Source organism: Choloepus didactylus, chromosome 1 (genome assembly GCF_015220235.1).
Source record: "Choloepus didactylus isolate mChoDid1 chromosome 1, mChoDid1.pri, whole genome shotgun sequence".
Taxonomy (NCBI): domain Eukaryota; kingdom Metazoa; phylum Chordata; class Mammalia; order Pilosa; family Megalonychidae; genus Choloepus; species Choloepus didactylus.
This window is the reverse complement of record NC_051307.1, coordinates 10715174-10733033: the sequence shown is the minus strand read 5'-3', so window position 1 is coordinate 10733033 and position 17860 is coordinate 10715174. Positions and strand designations below refer to the sequence as shown.

Below are 17860 nucleotides of genomic sequence, written 5' to 3'. Positions count from 1 at the left end.
CATCTTTGTGCCTGTGTGCTTATGCACACATTTGAAAGTTTCTATAGGAAATACACCTACAAGTAGATTTATTGGATAGTGAGATATGTGCATCTTCAGTTTAACCAGACATCACAGAAGGTCTCCAATTTTCACTCTCACTAGTTTTGAGTGAGAACACCCATTTCCTCATATTTTTTTTTTTTTTGGTATCTGACTTCTACATTTTTGCATTCTCCGCTTACCAGTCTTCTTATAACTTTAGCTTGTTGCTAAAGTTGTTTGCAGCACATTAGGTTCTGTCCTAGCCCTGTGTGTGAGCCTGTGGGTTCATCTCGCAGCTGACTGGCTCAGTCTTTTATCTCATTTGGTCTTCATGAGGTGAATTCCAATAAACATTTATGATGCACTTAGTGACAGATGAGATGATTTAATTAAAAAGAATTTTTTCTGTAATGGTGGATGGTTTCTTTTAATCTTCTTTTTCCTCCTTATTTTTGTGTAATATTTGATACATACAACATATATGTAACATATTGCAAGTTATGAAGCAAAACAATAAAATGAGCAACCATGAATCCACCACTCAATCCAAGAATCAAAATTGCCAGTTTTGCATGTACTCACTTCCAGAGGTGACTTATGTTCCCAATTACTGTGTGTCATTCTTTTTTTTTTAAAAAGAATCTTATCAGATATGTATACATCCCTCAAAAGTGTATTGTGTGGTTTCTATTGTTTTTTGAGTTAAAAGAGAAAAAGGAATCATACTGGATGTGGCTTTCTGGGACTTCCTTCTTTCATTCAACATTATGTTACTAAGCGTTACTAATATAATTGTGTGCAGATGTAAGTCACTGGTTTTCGTTGCTGTGTGATATTCCATGGGTGGATATAACAGTTTATGCATTCTCCTGTTGATGAACATTTTGGTTGTTTCTAGGTTTCATAGTTAAGAGGGTTCTTGACATATCTTCTGTTACAGTTTCAAGAATTTCTAAGTTTTTATGTTGTGGGATATACCCTGGGGTGGGGTGAGGGATACAGACATTCCAGAGTACTTGGGCAGAGATGGTGTTAATCAGTTCGTAGATCCCTAAATTCCATATGTATTCTTTCCTAAAATTGGTAATGCCTGGGCCCATAATAGAGGCCTCCTGCTGATTGCCCTTCCCCATCTTCCCTTTCCCGGTAGCCCTGCCACTTTGCATAAGAAAGGCGTACCTTTCACCCATTTGGAGGCTTTCTAGAGCATTGCCCCAGTCCAGGCCCTCAAGAGATGCATTTCCAGTAAAATTTCACTTTTTTAGCTAACTTGTAAACATTGTATACTTCTTTTGCAATCAACTGTATGCAGTAATAATTATAGTTACATGTATTTAAATGAATGATACAGCATTTTTATTTTTAAATGTCTTCATGATACTCTGGAAATTCATCCTTTAAAATTATTTAAACTTACGCTGAAATTTTTTAGATGTCATCCTAACGTGTGAAAGACTGTAATTTTTAAAAGCTTTTTTGGGGATATGTTAGCAAAAAAATGTTGGAATACCACTTTGGTAATCTGTATGCTAGGAGTGGAATTGCTGGGTCATGGCGTATGAGAATGTTCAACGTTACAAAATGATGCCAAATTGTTTTCTGAAGTCGTTGTACTAGTTTATGCTTCAGACAGTAGTTTCAGCAGTTTATATACGTTGATAGGCAGTATGTAAGGGTTACAGCTGATACACATTTCCTACATTTGATAGTCAGACTTCTTAATATTTGCCAACCTAATAGCTATGAATGATATGCTATTGTGGTTTTATTGTGCATTTCTTTGATTATTAAAGAGATTGAAAATCTTCTCATGTTTATGGACCATCTCTGTTTCCTTTTTGTGAAATACCTAGTAATATTTTTTACTCAATTTTCTGTTGAGTTGTCTTTTAATCTAATACACTGGTAATGCTGATTATTTATTGATTATATGCATTGTGAATATCTTCCAGATTGTAGCCTGATTTTTCACTTTTTATTGTGTATTTTGGTGAACAAGAGTTCTTAATTTTAATGTAATATAATTGATTTTTTTTTTTTTATGGTTAGCTTCTTTTTTGTCTTGTTTAAGGAAACCTTTCCCTCCTCTGGTATCATACTGGCATTCACTTGCGGTTTTTCATTTGTTTGTTTGTTTTAAAGTGTGGCGTTTCACATTTAAGCTTATAATCTGCAGTTTTTTGCGCATGGTGTGAAGTAGTGATCCACATTCATTTTTCCCCCCATATGGCTATAGTTGTCCCTATCATGTATTGAATTGCCTCTCTGTTTACCAGTGATCTATTGTACCACCTCTTTTTCATATTTAGTTTCTGTATGTGTACTTTTGTTTCTGGCTCAACTTTCTCTATCATTTGTCAGTTTGTCTTTTTCTTCTTTAATCTGTTAATCTATCCGTGTGCTGAAACCATCTTTGCCTTAGTTATTAATGCTATAGCTTCACAAGAAATTTTGATATCTGGGGGTGACTTGAGTCTTAACTTGGACTTCTTTGTTCTTTACAAGTTTCAAAAATCAACTTGTCTAATGACATGGAAAAAAACCCTTTGGTATTTAATTGGAATTTATTGAATCTGGGGAGAGTTGAAGTCTAAAATTTTCAGCCTTTCTCTCTGAGAACATGGTATGTATTTCCACTTATTTAGGTTTTTTTTTAAATTTAGGTTTTTAAAGTCTTTTAATATAGTTCTGAAATTTTCTCTACACAGATCTACCATGTGTTTTGTAATATTGATTCCTATGTATTTAATAGTTTTTGTTGCTATTATAAATTGGTGTTGTTTTTAAGATTCTATTTTAGGACTATTGTTAGTAAATAGAAGTTTAATGGATTTTAAAATATTGATCTTTAGCAACTTCAGAAATAAACTCATTATTTCTAATACATTTTCTGGAATTTTTTGGGTTTTCTATGTAAGTAATTACATCATCTGCAAATAGTGATAATTATGATTTTTCCTTTCTGCTTATTTTCTCTGTCAATTTATTTTCTTGTCTTAATGTTTTGGTAACAATTTTAGATTTATATTCAATGAAAGTGATTATGGTTGTTCATTAGAATTAATTATAATGGGCATACATGTCTCAGTCCTGATTTTAAAGGAATGAGATTGGCTGTGAATTCTTGTAGATGCCCTATGTTGAGTTAGGGAAGTCTTTGCAGTTTTGTCATATGCCTTTCTGCATTTGGCAGGGATATCCTGTGTTTTTTTCTCCTTTAATCTGTTAAATGTAATGTACTCCAATTTATAGTTTTTTAAATCCTTAATTCACTTCTACATTGCTGAAATAAACACAAATTGGTCTTTATCGTTTATCTTTTTTATGCACTACCGGTTTGAATATGCTAATATTTTACTTAGGATTTTTGTATCTGTTTATGAGTAGAATTGCCTGTCATTTTTCTTTATCGATCCTTGTCTGATTTTGGTATTAAGGTAACACTGACAATGAATTAGAAAGTCATTTCTCTTTTTCTGTTACCTGGAAGAGTTTGGCATAGAGTGATTTGTTTCTTAAAAGTTTGGTGGAGCTTACCTGCAAGATCATTTGGGTGTGATGTTTTCTTTGTGGAAAGATTATACATTATTAATAGTTTAATAGTAATTAGTAGTTTAATAGTAATAGGACTGTTTGGGTTTTCTATTACTTTTAGTCAGATTTGGTAAGTTTTAGAAATTTATCCAACAAAATTTTCAAATTTATTGGCATCAAGTTGATGGTATTATCTTAATTCCTTTTTAAATCTCTGTTCCCTTTTTTCATTTTGAATATTATTTATGTGTGACTTTCCTTTTTTTCTTGATCAAACTTGCCAAAGAGTTGTCTGTTGATTAATCTGGGCAAAGGATGAACTTTTGACCAAATTAGTCCTTTCTGTTATATCCTTGTTCTTTATTTCATTGATTTTTTTTCTCTTTATTCTTTCTTTTTCTTTCTTTGAGTTTATTCTTTTGTTATTTTGCTAATTTGAATTACGTTTAACTCATTAATTTTCAACCTTTCTTATTTCCTAGTATATAAGCATTTAAGGCTATAAACTTCCCCAAAGTACCATTTTTGCTTTATCCCATATAGCTTATAGTGTTTTCATTAACTTTTAATATCTTAAGTATTTGTAAATTGCTCTTTTGATTTCTTCTTTTATGAGTATCTACTTCAAAAGTTTTTCTTTTTGTTATTGACTCCTTAATTGTCTTGTCAGAGAACATAATCTGCACTTTATCTTTTTAAAAGAAGTGTTTGCCCTTTCTTTATGGCCTTGTACATAGTGAGTTACTATAACTGTTCCATGTGTACTTGTGTACAGTGTGTATTCTCTAATCGTGTATCCATTAGATCGTGTAAAGTGTTATTCAGACTGTCTTTATTAATTTTTGTTTTTTTTTAACCTGTCATTAATTCAGAGAAGTGTTTGAAATCACCCACCATTAGCTTCTAACAGACTTCCTCTAGTTCTATTATTTTTTGTTTTTATGTACGTCAAAACTATTTTACTAGTTGCATGTAAGCTTAAATTTATTTCCTGCTGAATTGAGCCGTTTCTAATTTGGTGTGACCCCCTCTATCCCTAGTTTTGCTCTTTGTTCTAGAATCTGTTTTGCCTGATTCCACCTTTCTTTTGGTGGTAATTTACCTGGAACAGTGCTTCCCTTCATTTTACCTTCACTTTTTTTTTCTTTTTTTAAATGCCCTTGCATTTTAGGTGTCTCTTACAAAGAGCCTAAGCAGATTTTTCTTTTAATTTCTCTCAATACAAGCTATGTCTCTTCACTGGTATGTTTACACCATTTAAATTTATTGTGATTGTATATTTGGGTTTGATTTTATCATCTGGTTTTTTCCCTATGGTTCTTTTTCTCCTTTTGTGTGCTTTTCTGAATTGAAATATTTTTCCTCCCCCCCCCCCCACATTCTAGTGGTTTGGAATCTATATACCCTGAAACAAAGTCTAAAGTTCTGTAGTATCTTAATCACCCTTCTGAACAATACAAAGACCTTAGAATAATTTAACTCTCCTGATTTGCATACTGCTGTTGTCCAGTATTTTATTTCTGTGTTTTTTTTTTAATTCCCACAAATTAGGCATTAATTTGTACAATGTTGGTTTAGATTTTCTTAAATGTTTACTAAATTATTTACTTCCTATTCTTTCTTATATCTCAGGCTCTCTGGGATAGCTTTTTTTCTCCCTGAAGTACATCTTCTGTTAGTGGTTCTTTTAGTTAAAGTTTGTTGGTGGTAAAGTCCATCTTTGTTTATCTGAAACTTTTAGTTTTACCCTTGTTCTTTAGAGATAATATTGATAAATATACAGTTTATTTTCTACATGGTGACAGTATTGTTCTGATGTTGCTTGAGACAATTGTCTTTTCTCCTTTGTCTGCATTAAATTTTCTGTCTTAGGTGTTATGCCATTTTGCTGCTAAATCCAGAGGCAGATTATTTTTTGCTTATCCTATTTGAATACATGTGTTTCCTGATTCTGAATTTTATTTTTCATCAGCTTTAGAAGATTCTTAGCCCTGTACTCTTTAAATATTGTCTCTCTTTGATTTTCTCCTTCTGGAACTTTAAGTAGATATATGTGTATTAGACTGTTTCAAGATCACTTTTCTATCTTTCATATTTTTAATCGCTTTGTCTCTGTCAAAATTTACAATGCTGGGTAATTTCATCAGGCACGTCTTCTAGTTTATCAGTTTGCTTTTCAGCTGTGCATGTGTGCTCTTTAACCCATCCATTTTTTTCTTACTTTTAAATAATGTTTTTAATAGCTCAAAGTTGTTTTTTTTCTCAAATAATCTCAGTCATTATTAATCTCATGTTGCTTGCTCATTTTTGTGAATCTATAGCTATTCGTAGACTGTACCTGACAATTCCAATGTCCGATGTCCTTGCAGGTCCAAGTCTATTGTTCGTTTTTTTGTTGTTGTTGTCTCTCCCTCATGGTGACTTACCACCTCCTGTGGTGATCTGTGATTATGGACTCTTATTTGATTGGTCTTTCAGGGTGGGAATCTAGAGAGTCTAATTTGGGGGTGCTTTCCTTCTGAGAGGACTCGTATCAGCTTTGTCTGGGAGCAGGGCATTTACCTGGGACTACTTTCCCTTCCTTCACTTTGCCCTGACTCAGGGCTGTGTCCTGGTCCTATTACTGCTCTTTACACCACTCCTTGTAGCTCTTGGTGGCCAGATTCAGTTTTAGCTGGAGGGTTTTTGCTTTGGAGGAGAAAGGGTGGCTTAAAATGTTCCCCTATTTCTGTGACCTCAGCAAAACATCAAAAAATTGTTTTTTAAATCTAGAATCCACTTTTTGCACACTTCCCTCCAGTGGTAGAGTTCCCCTTTGTATCTAGTTTACCGTAACTGATGGGATCAGTAGTTATTTACTTCGATGTTTAATTTTTATACTGTATTAATTTGTATTAGAAAATAAATTTTGTCATACCAAACATGGGATTTCTTGTTGCTATCAAATTTTCTATTAAAACAAGTTTACTTAAGTTACAAGTTGAGTTTATCAAAAGAAAACTGTTAAGTAAATAGCAGTACAGGTGGCAAGTGGATTTGGCAAGGTTTTTTACTTTGAGGAATATGAGTGAAAGATTTGGGAAACTCTGAGCTGGAGAATCAAGATGAATAAGGCCCATTGTACTTCTGGATTCACAGTAAACTACAGAGGTAAACCTTTGATGACTGATATGTGAAACTGCTGTCAAGGAGACATCCTCAGGGTGCTCTGGACTTACGGAGAAAGGGTGGTAGTGGGAAGATCAGGAATTGCTTCCTGGAGTGGAGAGTTAAGGACTGGTGGGCATTAGGTGGTTGCAGTATAAGGTTTGTTTAGGAATGACAAGGAGTTGGCTGTGTCTGGCTTCTAAGTTGCATGTCATAGAGTGACCAAAGAGAAAAGCAGAACAGGATCACAGAGGGTTTGCTGTGCTACCTTAGGGAGTTTGGTACATCTACTCTGAAGATGAAAGGAATTTATTGAATGGTTTTAAGAATTAGAATGATATGATCAGAATTTTAGAGGATACCAAGATTGGAGGCAAGGAGGTCAGTTGAGAGATTACTGGTTAAATAAGTGCAGAGGAGAAGAGATGAAGCTATGACTGAGGCAGTGGCACTGGGATGGAGAGGTGTACGTGTCCTAATTGTAGATTTCTTAGGGGAGTAGACATGACAGGACTTAGTGTCAGTTGGAAAGGAATGTTGAAGGAGACTGGGGAGTTTAGATTGATCCCCAGATGTCTGTTTTGGGTAACCATGTGGTTTGTAGAACAATTAATTGATAAACAACATACAAAAAAGAGGAAAGTACTTGATTTTCTTTGTTTTTGAGGGAAAAGATGTTTGTTTTCAAATTTATTGTATTTGAGGGATTTGTGGGACGTCTTGGTTAAGATCCAGTAGCAGTTGACAGGGTAGGTCTAGAACTTGGGAGATGCAGCCCAGCCTGGAGAGATTAAGGAGTCATCAGCATTTGGAAGTTTATTCCAATGTTTCTTACAGTGTGGTAAGAGATGATTTAAAGTGGTACATACGGCAAACACTTTAAAAAAATTTTAGTAGTTGGGAATTTAATGACCTATAATATTGTGAACATTATCACTTAGGCCAAGGCTAAATGATGAGAGCTCAATAAGAGAGAAACAGGAAGTAAATACATGTGATGTGTGGATATGCAAAAAAAAAAAAATGATGGAAGTTCAGAAAGTGCTGTTTAAGCCATGGGTACAGTGGATAAGATCACCTGATGGGACAGTAAGAGTGAGAAGTGAGTTGACATTTGGGTGGCGGGAACTGGAGAAGAGCTCATGAAGGAGACTAAGGAAGAGCAGTCAGAAGAATAGTTCTCACCAGGAGAAAATGGTGTTTGGAGTCTGTATGAAGAGTTCTGAGGAGGCAGAAGTGGTCAACAGTGTCATGTAAATTGTAAGCTGAAAAGTGCTCTTTGGATTTTTTTTTTTTTTTTTTTTTTTTTAATTCAGTTTTATTGAAATATATTCACAAACCATACAGTCATCCATGGTATACAATCAACTGTTCACAGTATGATCATATAGTTATGCGTTCATCACCACAATCTATTTCTGAACATTTTCCTTACATCAGAAAGAATCAGAATAAGAATAAAAAATAAAAGTGAAAAGAGAATACCCAAACCATCCCCCCATCCCACCCTATTTGTCATTTAGTTTTTACTCCCATTTTTCTACTGATTTTTTTTCAATTTTTTAACTTTGTTTATCAAAAAATTAAAAACAAACAGGCAAACAACAACCAAAAAAACCCCACAACATTTCAAACAAAGCAATGGATTAAGGAAAACAAATAACCTAAAATAACTACTTTGCTTCCAATATGTTCCTACCATACCCCAAGAAAATTAATAAACCATGTCCAAACAGAGGAGTAAGAAAAACAAATAATCTAAAATAACTACATTGCTTCCAACATGTTCCTTCCATACCCCAAGAAAATTAACAACCCCTAAGAAAACAAAGGAATAAGAGAAAAAAAAAACCTAAAATAACTCTATTGCTTCCAACATGATCTTACTATATCCAAGAAAGTTTACAAACCATAATCATAATCATAATCTGTTCTTATTAGATTATCATTCCCCCTCCACTAATTGGTATCTCTAGGTCCCCTACATTCTACAGTATAAAACATTGTGCATTTTTCACAGAATTCACATTAGTGGTAACATACAATATCTCTCTTTTTGTGCCTGGCTTATTTTGCTCAGCATTATGTCTTTTTTTTTTTTTTTTTTTTTTTTTTAATCTTCATTTTATTGAGATATATTCATATACCACGCAGTCATACAAAACAAATCGTACTTTCGATTGTTCACAGTACCATTACATAGTTGTACATTCATCACCCAAATCAATCCCTGACACCTTCATTAGCACACACACAAGAATAACAAGAATAATAATTAGAGTGAAAAAGAGCAATTGAAGTAAAAAAGAACACTGGGTACCTTTGTCTGTTTGTTTCCTTCCCCTATTTTTCTACTCATCCATCCATAAACTAGACAAAGTGGAGTGTGGTCCTTATGGCTTTCCCAATCCCCTTGTCACCCCTCATAAGCTACATTTTTATACAACTGTCTTCGAGATTCATGGGTTCTGGGTTGTAGTTTGATAGTTTCAGGTATCCACCACCAGCTACCCCAATTCTTTAGAACCTAAAAAGGGTTGTCTAAAGTGTGTGTAAGAGTGCCCACCAGAGTGACCTCTCGGCTCCTTTTGGATTCTCTCTGCCACTGAAGCTTATTTCATTTCCTTTCATATCCCCCTTTTGGTCAAGAAGATGTTCTCCGTCCCACGATGCCGGGTCTACATTCCTCCCCGGGAGTCATATTCCACGTTGCCAGGGAGATTCACTCCCCTGGGTGTCTGATCCCACGTAGGGGGGAGGGCAGTGATTTCACCTTTCAAGTTGGCTTAGCTAGAGAGACAGGGCCACATCTGAGCAACAAAGAGGCATTCGGGAGGAGGCTCTTAGGCACAACCATAGGGAGGCCTAGCCTCTCCTTTGCAGCAACCGTCTTCCCAATGGTAAAACCTGTGGTAGAGGGCTGAACCCATCAAACCACCAGTCCCCTATGTCTGTGGTCATGTTAGCAACCATGGAGGTGGGGTAGGCGAATACCCCTGCATTCTCCACAGGCTCCTCAAGGGGGCACTACATCTTTTTTTTTTTTCCTTGTTTTTTTTTTTTTTTAACTTTCCCTTCTTTTTTAAATCAACTGTATGAAAAAAAAGTTAAAAAGAAAACAAACATACAATAAAAGAACATTTCAAAGAGACCATAACAAGGGAGTAAGAAAAAGACAACTAACCTAAGATAACTGCTTAACTTCCAACATGTTCCTACTTTACCCCAAGAAAGTTACCTAATACAGCAACATTTCTGTGAACTTGCTCCTACTATATCCATCAGAAATTCACAGACCATAGTCATTCCTGGGCATCCCCAGAACGTTAAATAGCTTATCTGTTCTTCTTGGATTATTGTTCCCCCTTCCTTAATTGCTCTCTATTGCTAGTTCCCCTACATTCTACATTGTAAGCCATTTGTTTTACATTTTTCAAAGTTCACATTAGTGGTAGCATATAATATTTCTCTTTTTGTGCCTGGCTTATTTCGCTTAGCATTATGTCTTCAAGGTTCATCCATGTTGTCATATGTTTCACGAGATCGTTCCTTCTTACTGCTGCGTAGTATTCCATCGTGTGTATATACCACATTTTATTTATCCACTCATCTGTTGAAGGACATTTGGGTTGTTTCCATCTTTTGGCAATTGTGAATAATGCTGCTATGAACATTGGCTTGCAGATATCTGCTCGTGTCACTGCTTTCCTATCTTCCGGGTATATACCGAGAAGTGCAATCGCTGGATCGAATGGTAACTCTATATCTAGTTTTCTAAGGAACTGCCAGACTGACTTCCAGAGTGGCTGAACCATTATACAGTCCCACCAACAGTGAATAAGAGTCCCAATTTCTCCACATCCCCTCCAGCATTTGTAGTTTCCTGTTTGTTTAATGGCAGCCATTCTAACCGGTGTTAGATGGTATCTCATTGTGGTCTTAATTTGCATCTCTAATAGCTAGTGAAGCTGAACATTTTTTCATGTGTTTCTTGGCCATTTGTATTTCCTCTTCAGAGAACTGTCTTTTCATATCTTTTGCCCATTTTATAATTGGGCCGACTGTATTATTGTCATTGAGTTGTAGGATTTCTTTATATATGCAAGATATCAGTCTTTTGTCAGATACATGGTTTCCAAAAATTTTTTCCCATTGAGTTGGCTGCCTCTTTACCTTTTTGAGAAATTCCTTTGAGGTGCAGAAACTTCTAAGCTTGAGGAGTTCCCATTTATCTATTTTCTCTTTTGTTGCTTGTGCTTTGGGTGTAAAGTCTAGGAAGTGGCCGCCTAATACAAGGTCTTGAAGATGTTTTCCTACATTATCTTCTAGGAGTTTTATGGTACTTTCTTTTATATTGAGATCTTTGGTCCATTTTGAGTTAATTTTTGTGTAGGGGGTGAGGTGGGGGTCCTCTTTCATTCTTTTGGATATGGATATCCAACTCTCCCAGCCCCATTTGTTGAAAAGACCATTATGACTCAGTTCAGTGACTTTGGGGGCCTTATCAAAGATCAGTCGGCCATAGATCTGAGGGTCTATCTCTGAATTCTCAATTCGATTCCATTGATCTATATGTCTATCTTTGTGACTCTTTGGATTTTAGTAATTAACGTAGACCATTTAGCTGGAAGCAGCTAACAGTGGATTTTTAAAAATCCTCATCTAAGATGAATGTTATAATGACAGTTGGTGTTTCTAGCATTTCCTTTAGGCCGGGTCCTGTTCTAAGCACTCCACCTGTGTTGACTCATCAGGTAGGTAGTGTTGTTGTACCATCAGATACATGAGGAAGCTGAAGCACAGAGAGGTTAAGTGATTTGCTGACATTCACACCCAGGAAGTGGGAGAGCCAGATTCAAGTCCAGCAGCCTGTCTCCAGAGTCCCTGCTCTTTAACCACGATACCACATTGCCTCTCAGGTTAAAACAGAATTGAAAGTAAAAGTTACACCAATGTCATAATTGTAATGTAAATGGTATAGTGGATGGTATCTGTGTGATCTGTCAGGCATGAGCACATTGATTGTATTGTAATGGGTCTCATGATAGTGATGCGTGGGATGGGTGATTCTTGGCTTTTTCTTATTATGCGCAAAAAAATGTTTGTAAGACACATTTAAATATGTATTTCCCAGGATAGTCTGTGTCCCATACTGTGTGTTATACTTTGAGTACTAAAATGTCATCTCTTTTTCTTTTTCTGGTCATTGTTCACTTTTGGAGTTAAATTCTCTAAACTTTGGAAACATTGTTAATCGAGACCAGGTCAGGTTCCAGACATTATGTATAATATTTTTTAGAAGGTCGTTAGTGACCTCATTGAAAGCAATTTCCCTTGAATGGTAGAAGTGGAAACCAAACTGTAGGAAACTGAATGAGAATGGAGTTAGGGCAAAGGGAAAAGCTGTTGATGAGGTGGAAGAATGCCCGGGGTCGGTGATAGGGGGGATTTGAGTAAGCTGTGATGACTCTTGGCTATGGTCAGAGAGGAGCTAATCGGAGAAAAAGATTTAAAAACTGTTTTAGAGCTGGTCAGTGGTCTCAGATGTGGCTCTGGGAAGGAAGAGCCTAAGTGAGGTGGCAGTGAAATTTCCTTTAGTTGAGGAGGTAAACTGCAAGGTTAGAGCCTTGAAAAGGTCATCTAGAGCATTGAAAGGCTTGGTGTGACTGGGACGATGATGGAATTTGGAATTTGGAAGGGCGAGATGGACATTGTGAACTAGTTGTCAGTGTTCTTGAACTTGATAGGTAAATAGGTGGCAATGAACAAGGAAAAGTAGATGTAGTGAAATACAGTGTTTGAGAGAATACTATGGAATTGGAAAACCTGGGTTTGAATCTTTCCTGGCTTGGTGACTTTGAGAACATTACTTAATTTTACCAAGAATGTTTTCCCATCTGTATAGTGGAGATGGTAATAATGGAACCTGCCAAGAATTGCTGTGAAGATTAATGAGATTAAGCTTGTAAAACACTTGGTAAAATATGCGACAAATAGTCCAGATAGTTTGCTACAAAGAATGTTTTTGTTCTTCTGACGTTCTGAGATTTTTATACAACAAATTGAACAAAGGATCAATTAAAGAAATAGGTCTGTATTTTGAGGACTGATGGAGGTCTTGCTTGGGGAAAAAAGAATCCTGGTTTTTCCTAACAATGGTGGGATAATGATGGAAGTGAAAGGTTTAAGAAATGGTGTGATGGTAGTGCTGGTGATGATAGGAAAAGAAAACCATTGCTTGTGCAAGAGTTAGAAGTAATACAATGCTGCATTTGTCAGTGATGTTTAGGTTTTGTAGCTATTCTCTTCCAGCTGTAAAAATCTTTATCACTGAAATTCCTTCAGAAACAAAACAAAACAAAACAAAACACCTTAGTCTGAAGCTCTAGCTGTACCTCCCACCCTTGAAATAATTATTTTTAGACCATGGCCTTTGGCAACGCGAGGGTTTTCTCCTTTGCCGCCAGCAGTGTTGGCTGTGGTTTGCATCGTGAGAGCGTTGTGAAAATGGTGACAGCATTAGGAGCAGGGATTGTTATGAAGAGTGAAAGTCTGGATGCAGCAGTGGGGAGGAACTTGCCCATGACTTGTCCTTGACCAAGACAGAAAACTGCTCTGAGCTGGGTGGGAGAATAGGAGCAGTTGATAGGACACTATTTTCTCAGTGGAGTCAGAGTTCAATTCAGGCCAGGAGGTTGGGAATGTAGCAGAGTTGCAGAGTTTGGGTACAGTGGAATGGCATGTTTCATAGGACATACTACAGGCAGATGGGGTAATAGGGCAGAGGTGGAAAGATGTCTTTTGTTCACTCAGCAAACACTATTTGATGATTTAACCTGTGCCAAGCACTGTGTTAGAATAACAGCCAGGGATATGAAGATGATTTAGATTAAATATCTTCAATCTAAAGGGGACATGTGAACAGATAAATTCAGAGTAGAGATGATGAATATGTGAACCCAAAGAAAGAAAGAAAGAAGCTGGTATTGGAAAGGATCAGGGAAAGAAGAACAGAATAGGTACAAGAAGCTTCCAGAACTCAATGTTCTGACTGAAGTTACTTTCTTGGGGCATACTTGCAATTTTTTTTTTTTAATTTACCATAAAAGATGGAGCCAGGTAAACTGCTTCTCATATAGTCTGAAATGATTTAATTCCTGGTTTGGGTTTCCATTGTTTCCTTAGGGGCGTACGCCATGGAAGATTTTGACCTGGGAGATTTCACCATAACGGATTATGCTTTGTTAGAAGATTACTCTCATGGGCACAACAGTGTCTGTGCTCCTGGATTTATGAACAGTGATTATGTTCGTGTGACTCAGCTTTACTGTGATGGGGTGGTAAGTGGCTTTGTGAATTTTCATTTTTAACAGTGTCTCCTTAAAGGTTTTCTGGTTTAGAGCTCTCTGAGTAAACATGTTTTTGGGGTACCTGGGTTTATTTATAGGCAGGTAGGTATACATGTTTTTGAAGAAGTGATTTCAAAGGGAAAGTGAGCAACTCCTCAAAAGCAAGAATGTGGAATGCTAGAAAATGAGAGATGGTGAAACATTGTTTTCCAACAATATTAGAAAAACTCTTGGGGAGAGCTGCAGAAACTTAACTTGGTAAGCTCTACGAAAAAGCCCCTAAGGACTCACTGTTGTGTTCAAAGTGTGTGAGCAAATATGCATTGCTATAGTTTATTTTGGTACAGATAATTCTTAGACTAGAAATCGTGAACTGTACTTAGTACATTTTACCAGATACAAATCAAAAGAATTTTCTTCTTTTTAGGGTAAGCAGTGTAAAGATTACACTCAGAGTGAGAAGAATGTAGGTGCGTACATTGGTATTTTAATGCTAAATTATTGAAAAACTGTAAAGTGAGGCTCATTCATTCACACCAACATAACACATTTGATATATCTTAAAATTTTATTTTTACTATTCTTTTTCATTAAGAAATTTAAGCCTTACTTTGTTAAAAAAGTGTTTCAGTCAGCATTAACATATGGCAGGTTAAAAATATTTTCATCCAGCCTGAGTTTCTTGACTTTTCCATGTCCCTTTTTTTAACTTTTTAGTTTGAAATAATTACAAACTTACAAGATATTTGCAAAGATAATACAAAAATAATACATAGAACTCCAACATACCTCACCCCCCCCAGATACCTATTAGCATTTAGCCTCATTTGTTGTATCATTTTCCCTATCTACCTACCCACCTAATAATATCTCTGTCTTTCTGTCTATCTGTCGATCTGTTTTCTAAACATTTGGGAGTAGTTTGCATACATCATTCTCCACTGACACATAGCACTTCCTTATACAGGGGCACTCACTATGGAACCACCTTAAGTACCACTGTGAAGTTCAAGAAGTTTAACATTGATGTAAAGCCTGTAGTCCCTATTCCAATTTTTACAATTATCTCCATATCCTTTTAATTTTATTTATATTATTTTATTGTGGTAACATATATATGTATCTTAAAATTTCCCATTAAACCCATATCCAGTTTTGTCTTTTCCCCATTAAAAGTGTTGTTAATTCGTTCCGAATGAGGTAAAAATATTAATTTAAAACTTTTTTTTTTTTAAATTAAGAATTTGACATCTGCAGTCTATGGTGTAGTAAACCAGTTTCTGTTCTGCATGATTACTGTGATGCCATTAAAGTGTATGTTTTCTGGCCACTTCTGTTTCAACGCCAGCAAAATTCTGTGGTGTCACGATTACATCCCTGTGTGGAGACCAGGTAAGTCACCATAGGCTTCCGTTTTATATGCACAGTGACAGGCATGTTGCCCGGTGCTGAAGAGAGCCATGTGCAGTGGAAGGCTTGTGTCTCATTGTCATATGCTGTTTCATACACAGTTCGTCTTTACTTCATTATTAGGGTAGAAAAAAAAGTGAATGCTCAGAATTTAGATAGGAAACATCCATTCATTCATGAAAATGAATGACAGTCTGAATAGAATTAGGTGGTAGATTTGAAGCTGAGTCAGGACAAATTAATATGCTTGTTTATAAATATCAGTGCTGTAGTATAGAAGAGAAAAAAGGTCTATATAGCATTTGTCCACTTAATACATGACTTAGCTAAGTTCATTTTTCTCCCCATTATTTTAAATTGAGGCATAACATGCAATTAGGGGTATATAAATCTTAGGTGTAAAGTTCAATTTATTTTTATATATGAGAACCTAATCTTTTAAAAAATTAATTTGTTTTTAAGCAATTCTCGTGCTTCTGAGATAACTTTGAAGAAATTACAACATCTTGAGCTGATGGAAGATATTGTAGATTTGGCAAAGAAAGTTGTGGTAAGTGATGAAATGTGGTTTACTTCTTTTCTTGTTTAAGAATATAAATATTTATATGGTTTCAGGTCCGTGTTACTAATTTGTAGTGGTTAACAGGTATTGGTTTAATTTTGGTTCACCTGAGATTATTCTGCTAGCCACAAGGTTGTGCTCAGTGTTGGAAGATTGGGTAGACAGCTGTTACCGTGGTTCTGATGTGATGTGAGGAGGACCAGGACAGCTCTTTGTCATTAAAGGATAAAAACTGGAATTTGTCACCGTCTATCACATGATCAACACGGGTTCCTGGTTCATGGAAACCTCTGGTTCTGAAACAAAATATAAAACCATGCCACAGTCACCACTACCACAACAGATACTTGATTTTGAGGATAAACCTTATTGTGTCAGATTGTGGAGGCATCCTTGTACTGCATTGAGGGTTTTCTTGGTTTGTTTTTAGCTTGAAAGCTATTTCATGATTTTTTCTTATTTCCGTTGGCTTTGGAGCCAAATGTTTTTCTTGGTCTTATTCTGATTGCAGACAGAAAATTAGAGCATCCCAGTGTTTGTTTTTGCTGATATTCTTTTGTAGTAACTTACGTCAGCTAGTGTATTTTTATTAAAAATCTGGGTGTAGTGAACATTAATCCATACATCTAAAAGTCACACTTAATCATTTTATCATTAAAACTCTATATAAGACCATTTCTGTATTCTTGTTTTAAGGACCTTATGGGGTATATTGGGCATGAAATTGTGGGAAGTGGACTAATTTACAAATTCCTAAAATAGAGGAATTTTTCCTGCTAGAATTCAGGTATAACTGAATGAATAAGGAAAAAAACATGTGTTTTTTTGTTTTGTTTTACAGAATGATTCATTCTTTATTGGAGGCTTATTAAGAATTGGTTATAAAATAGAAAACGTAAGTGTTAAACACGGGAACCTAGCATAACCACTGTGAGTAAATGGATGTCACCTCACTGCCCACTTCCCCATGTTTTGAGTCTGTGTACTCAATTTTTTATGTTTTATATTTGGTAGTACTGATTTCTCTATTTTGCTTATGTGGTCTCATTATTTTGGGGGGGGGGTGAATACTTTTTTTTTTTGCCCATCAGTGTAGTATAATTTGAGCAGGTTGATTCCTTTTTGTCTCTTAGATTTTTTTCCTGGCCGTGTGTTTCCCCAAATGAAATTCCTAACCTGGTATGAACATTTTTTTGGTATATAATTACTAGTTAATCTCCAGATGCAATGATAAAGCAACTTTTAAATTCTACTGATAACGCAGACATCTACGTTTTTTCCTTTCACCCTGACACCAGCATTGATAACTCAGCTATTTAATTTCTGAAGTTATATCAGATACTAGAATTATCAACATTTCCATGAACTCTTGATATTTCATGGAGGGCATTGCACTGAGTGCCCCTTTTCCCAACCATGCCTTTCTTTTGTTATTTATCTCCTTATTCTTCTATTTGCCACAGACCCTGTAAAATATGTAGTCCCTTTGGGGAAACTTTGTCTAGATCCTTAACCCAGGGCTGCTTCTAAAGATGGATAGCCTAGTTTAGATAACATCTGAGACTTCTCATACACCTTATGTTATTGTCCTCTTCTGCCAGCCAGGGCAGCCACTGACCAGGCTGCAGACCTGAGCTTTCAGGTCTGGAATGATTTAAGAAGTGCCCTAAACTCCGAGGGTGGCCTGAGGTCATCTGAAGATGTAATGTACATGAGTCCACGATATTTGCTAACTTGTGTGTTGGGGACCAGCTGTTCTAAGTTGCATGCTGGAGTAATGAAAATATGGTATTGTACAAGTTTTGTCTTAAGCATGTGAAATACAGTCAAGTTT

General features: G+C 35.9%; 1 protein-coding gene across 1 annotated transcript in view; it reads left to right on the top strand.

Moving 5' to 3' along the window:
* TTC3 (tetratricopeptide repeat domain 3) overlaps positions 1 to 17860 on the top strand; it is a 117919-nt gene that overhangs the window by 2160 nt on the left and 97899 nt on the right. The window contains exons 2-6 of the mRNA XM_037831591.1: positions 13891 to 14045; positions 14482 to 14524; positions 15296 to 15446; positions 15927 to 16014; positions 16868 to 16921. Of these exons, the coding sequence (XP_037687519.1) occupies positions 13902 to 14045; positions 14482 to 14524; positions 15296 to 15446; positions 15927 to 16014; positions 16868 to 16921 (480 nt within the window). The 5' untranslated portion in view covers positions 13891 to 13901. The remainder of the gene's footprint in view (positions 1 to 13890; positions 14046 to 14481; positions 14525 to 15295; positions 15447 to 15926; positions 16015 to 16867; positions 16922 to 17860) is intronic.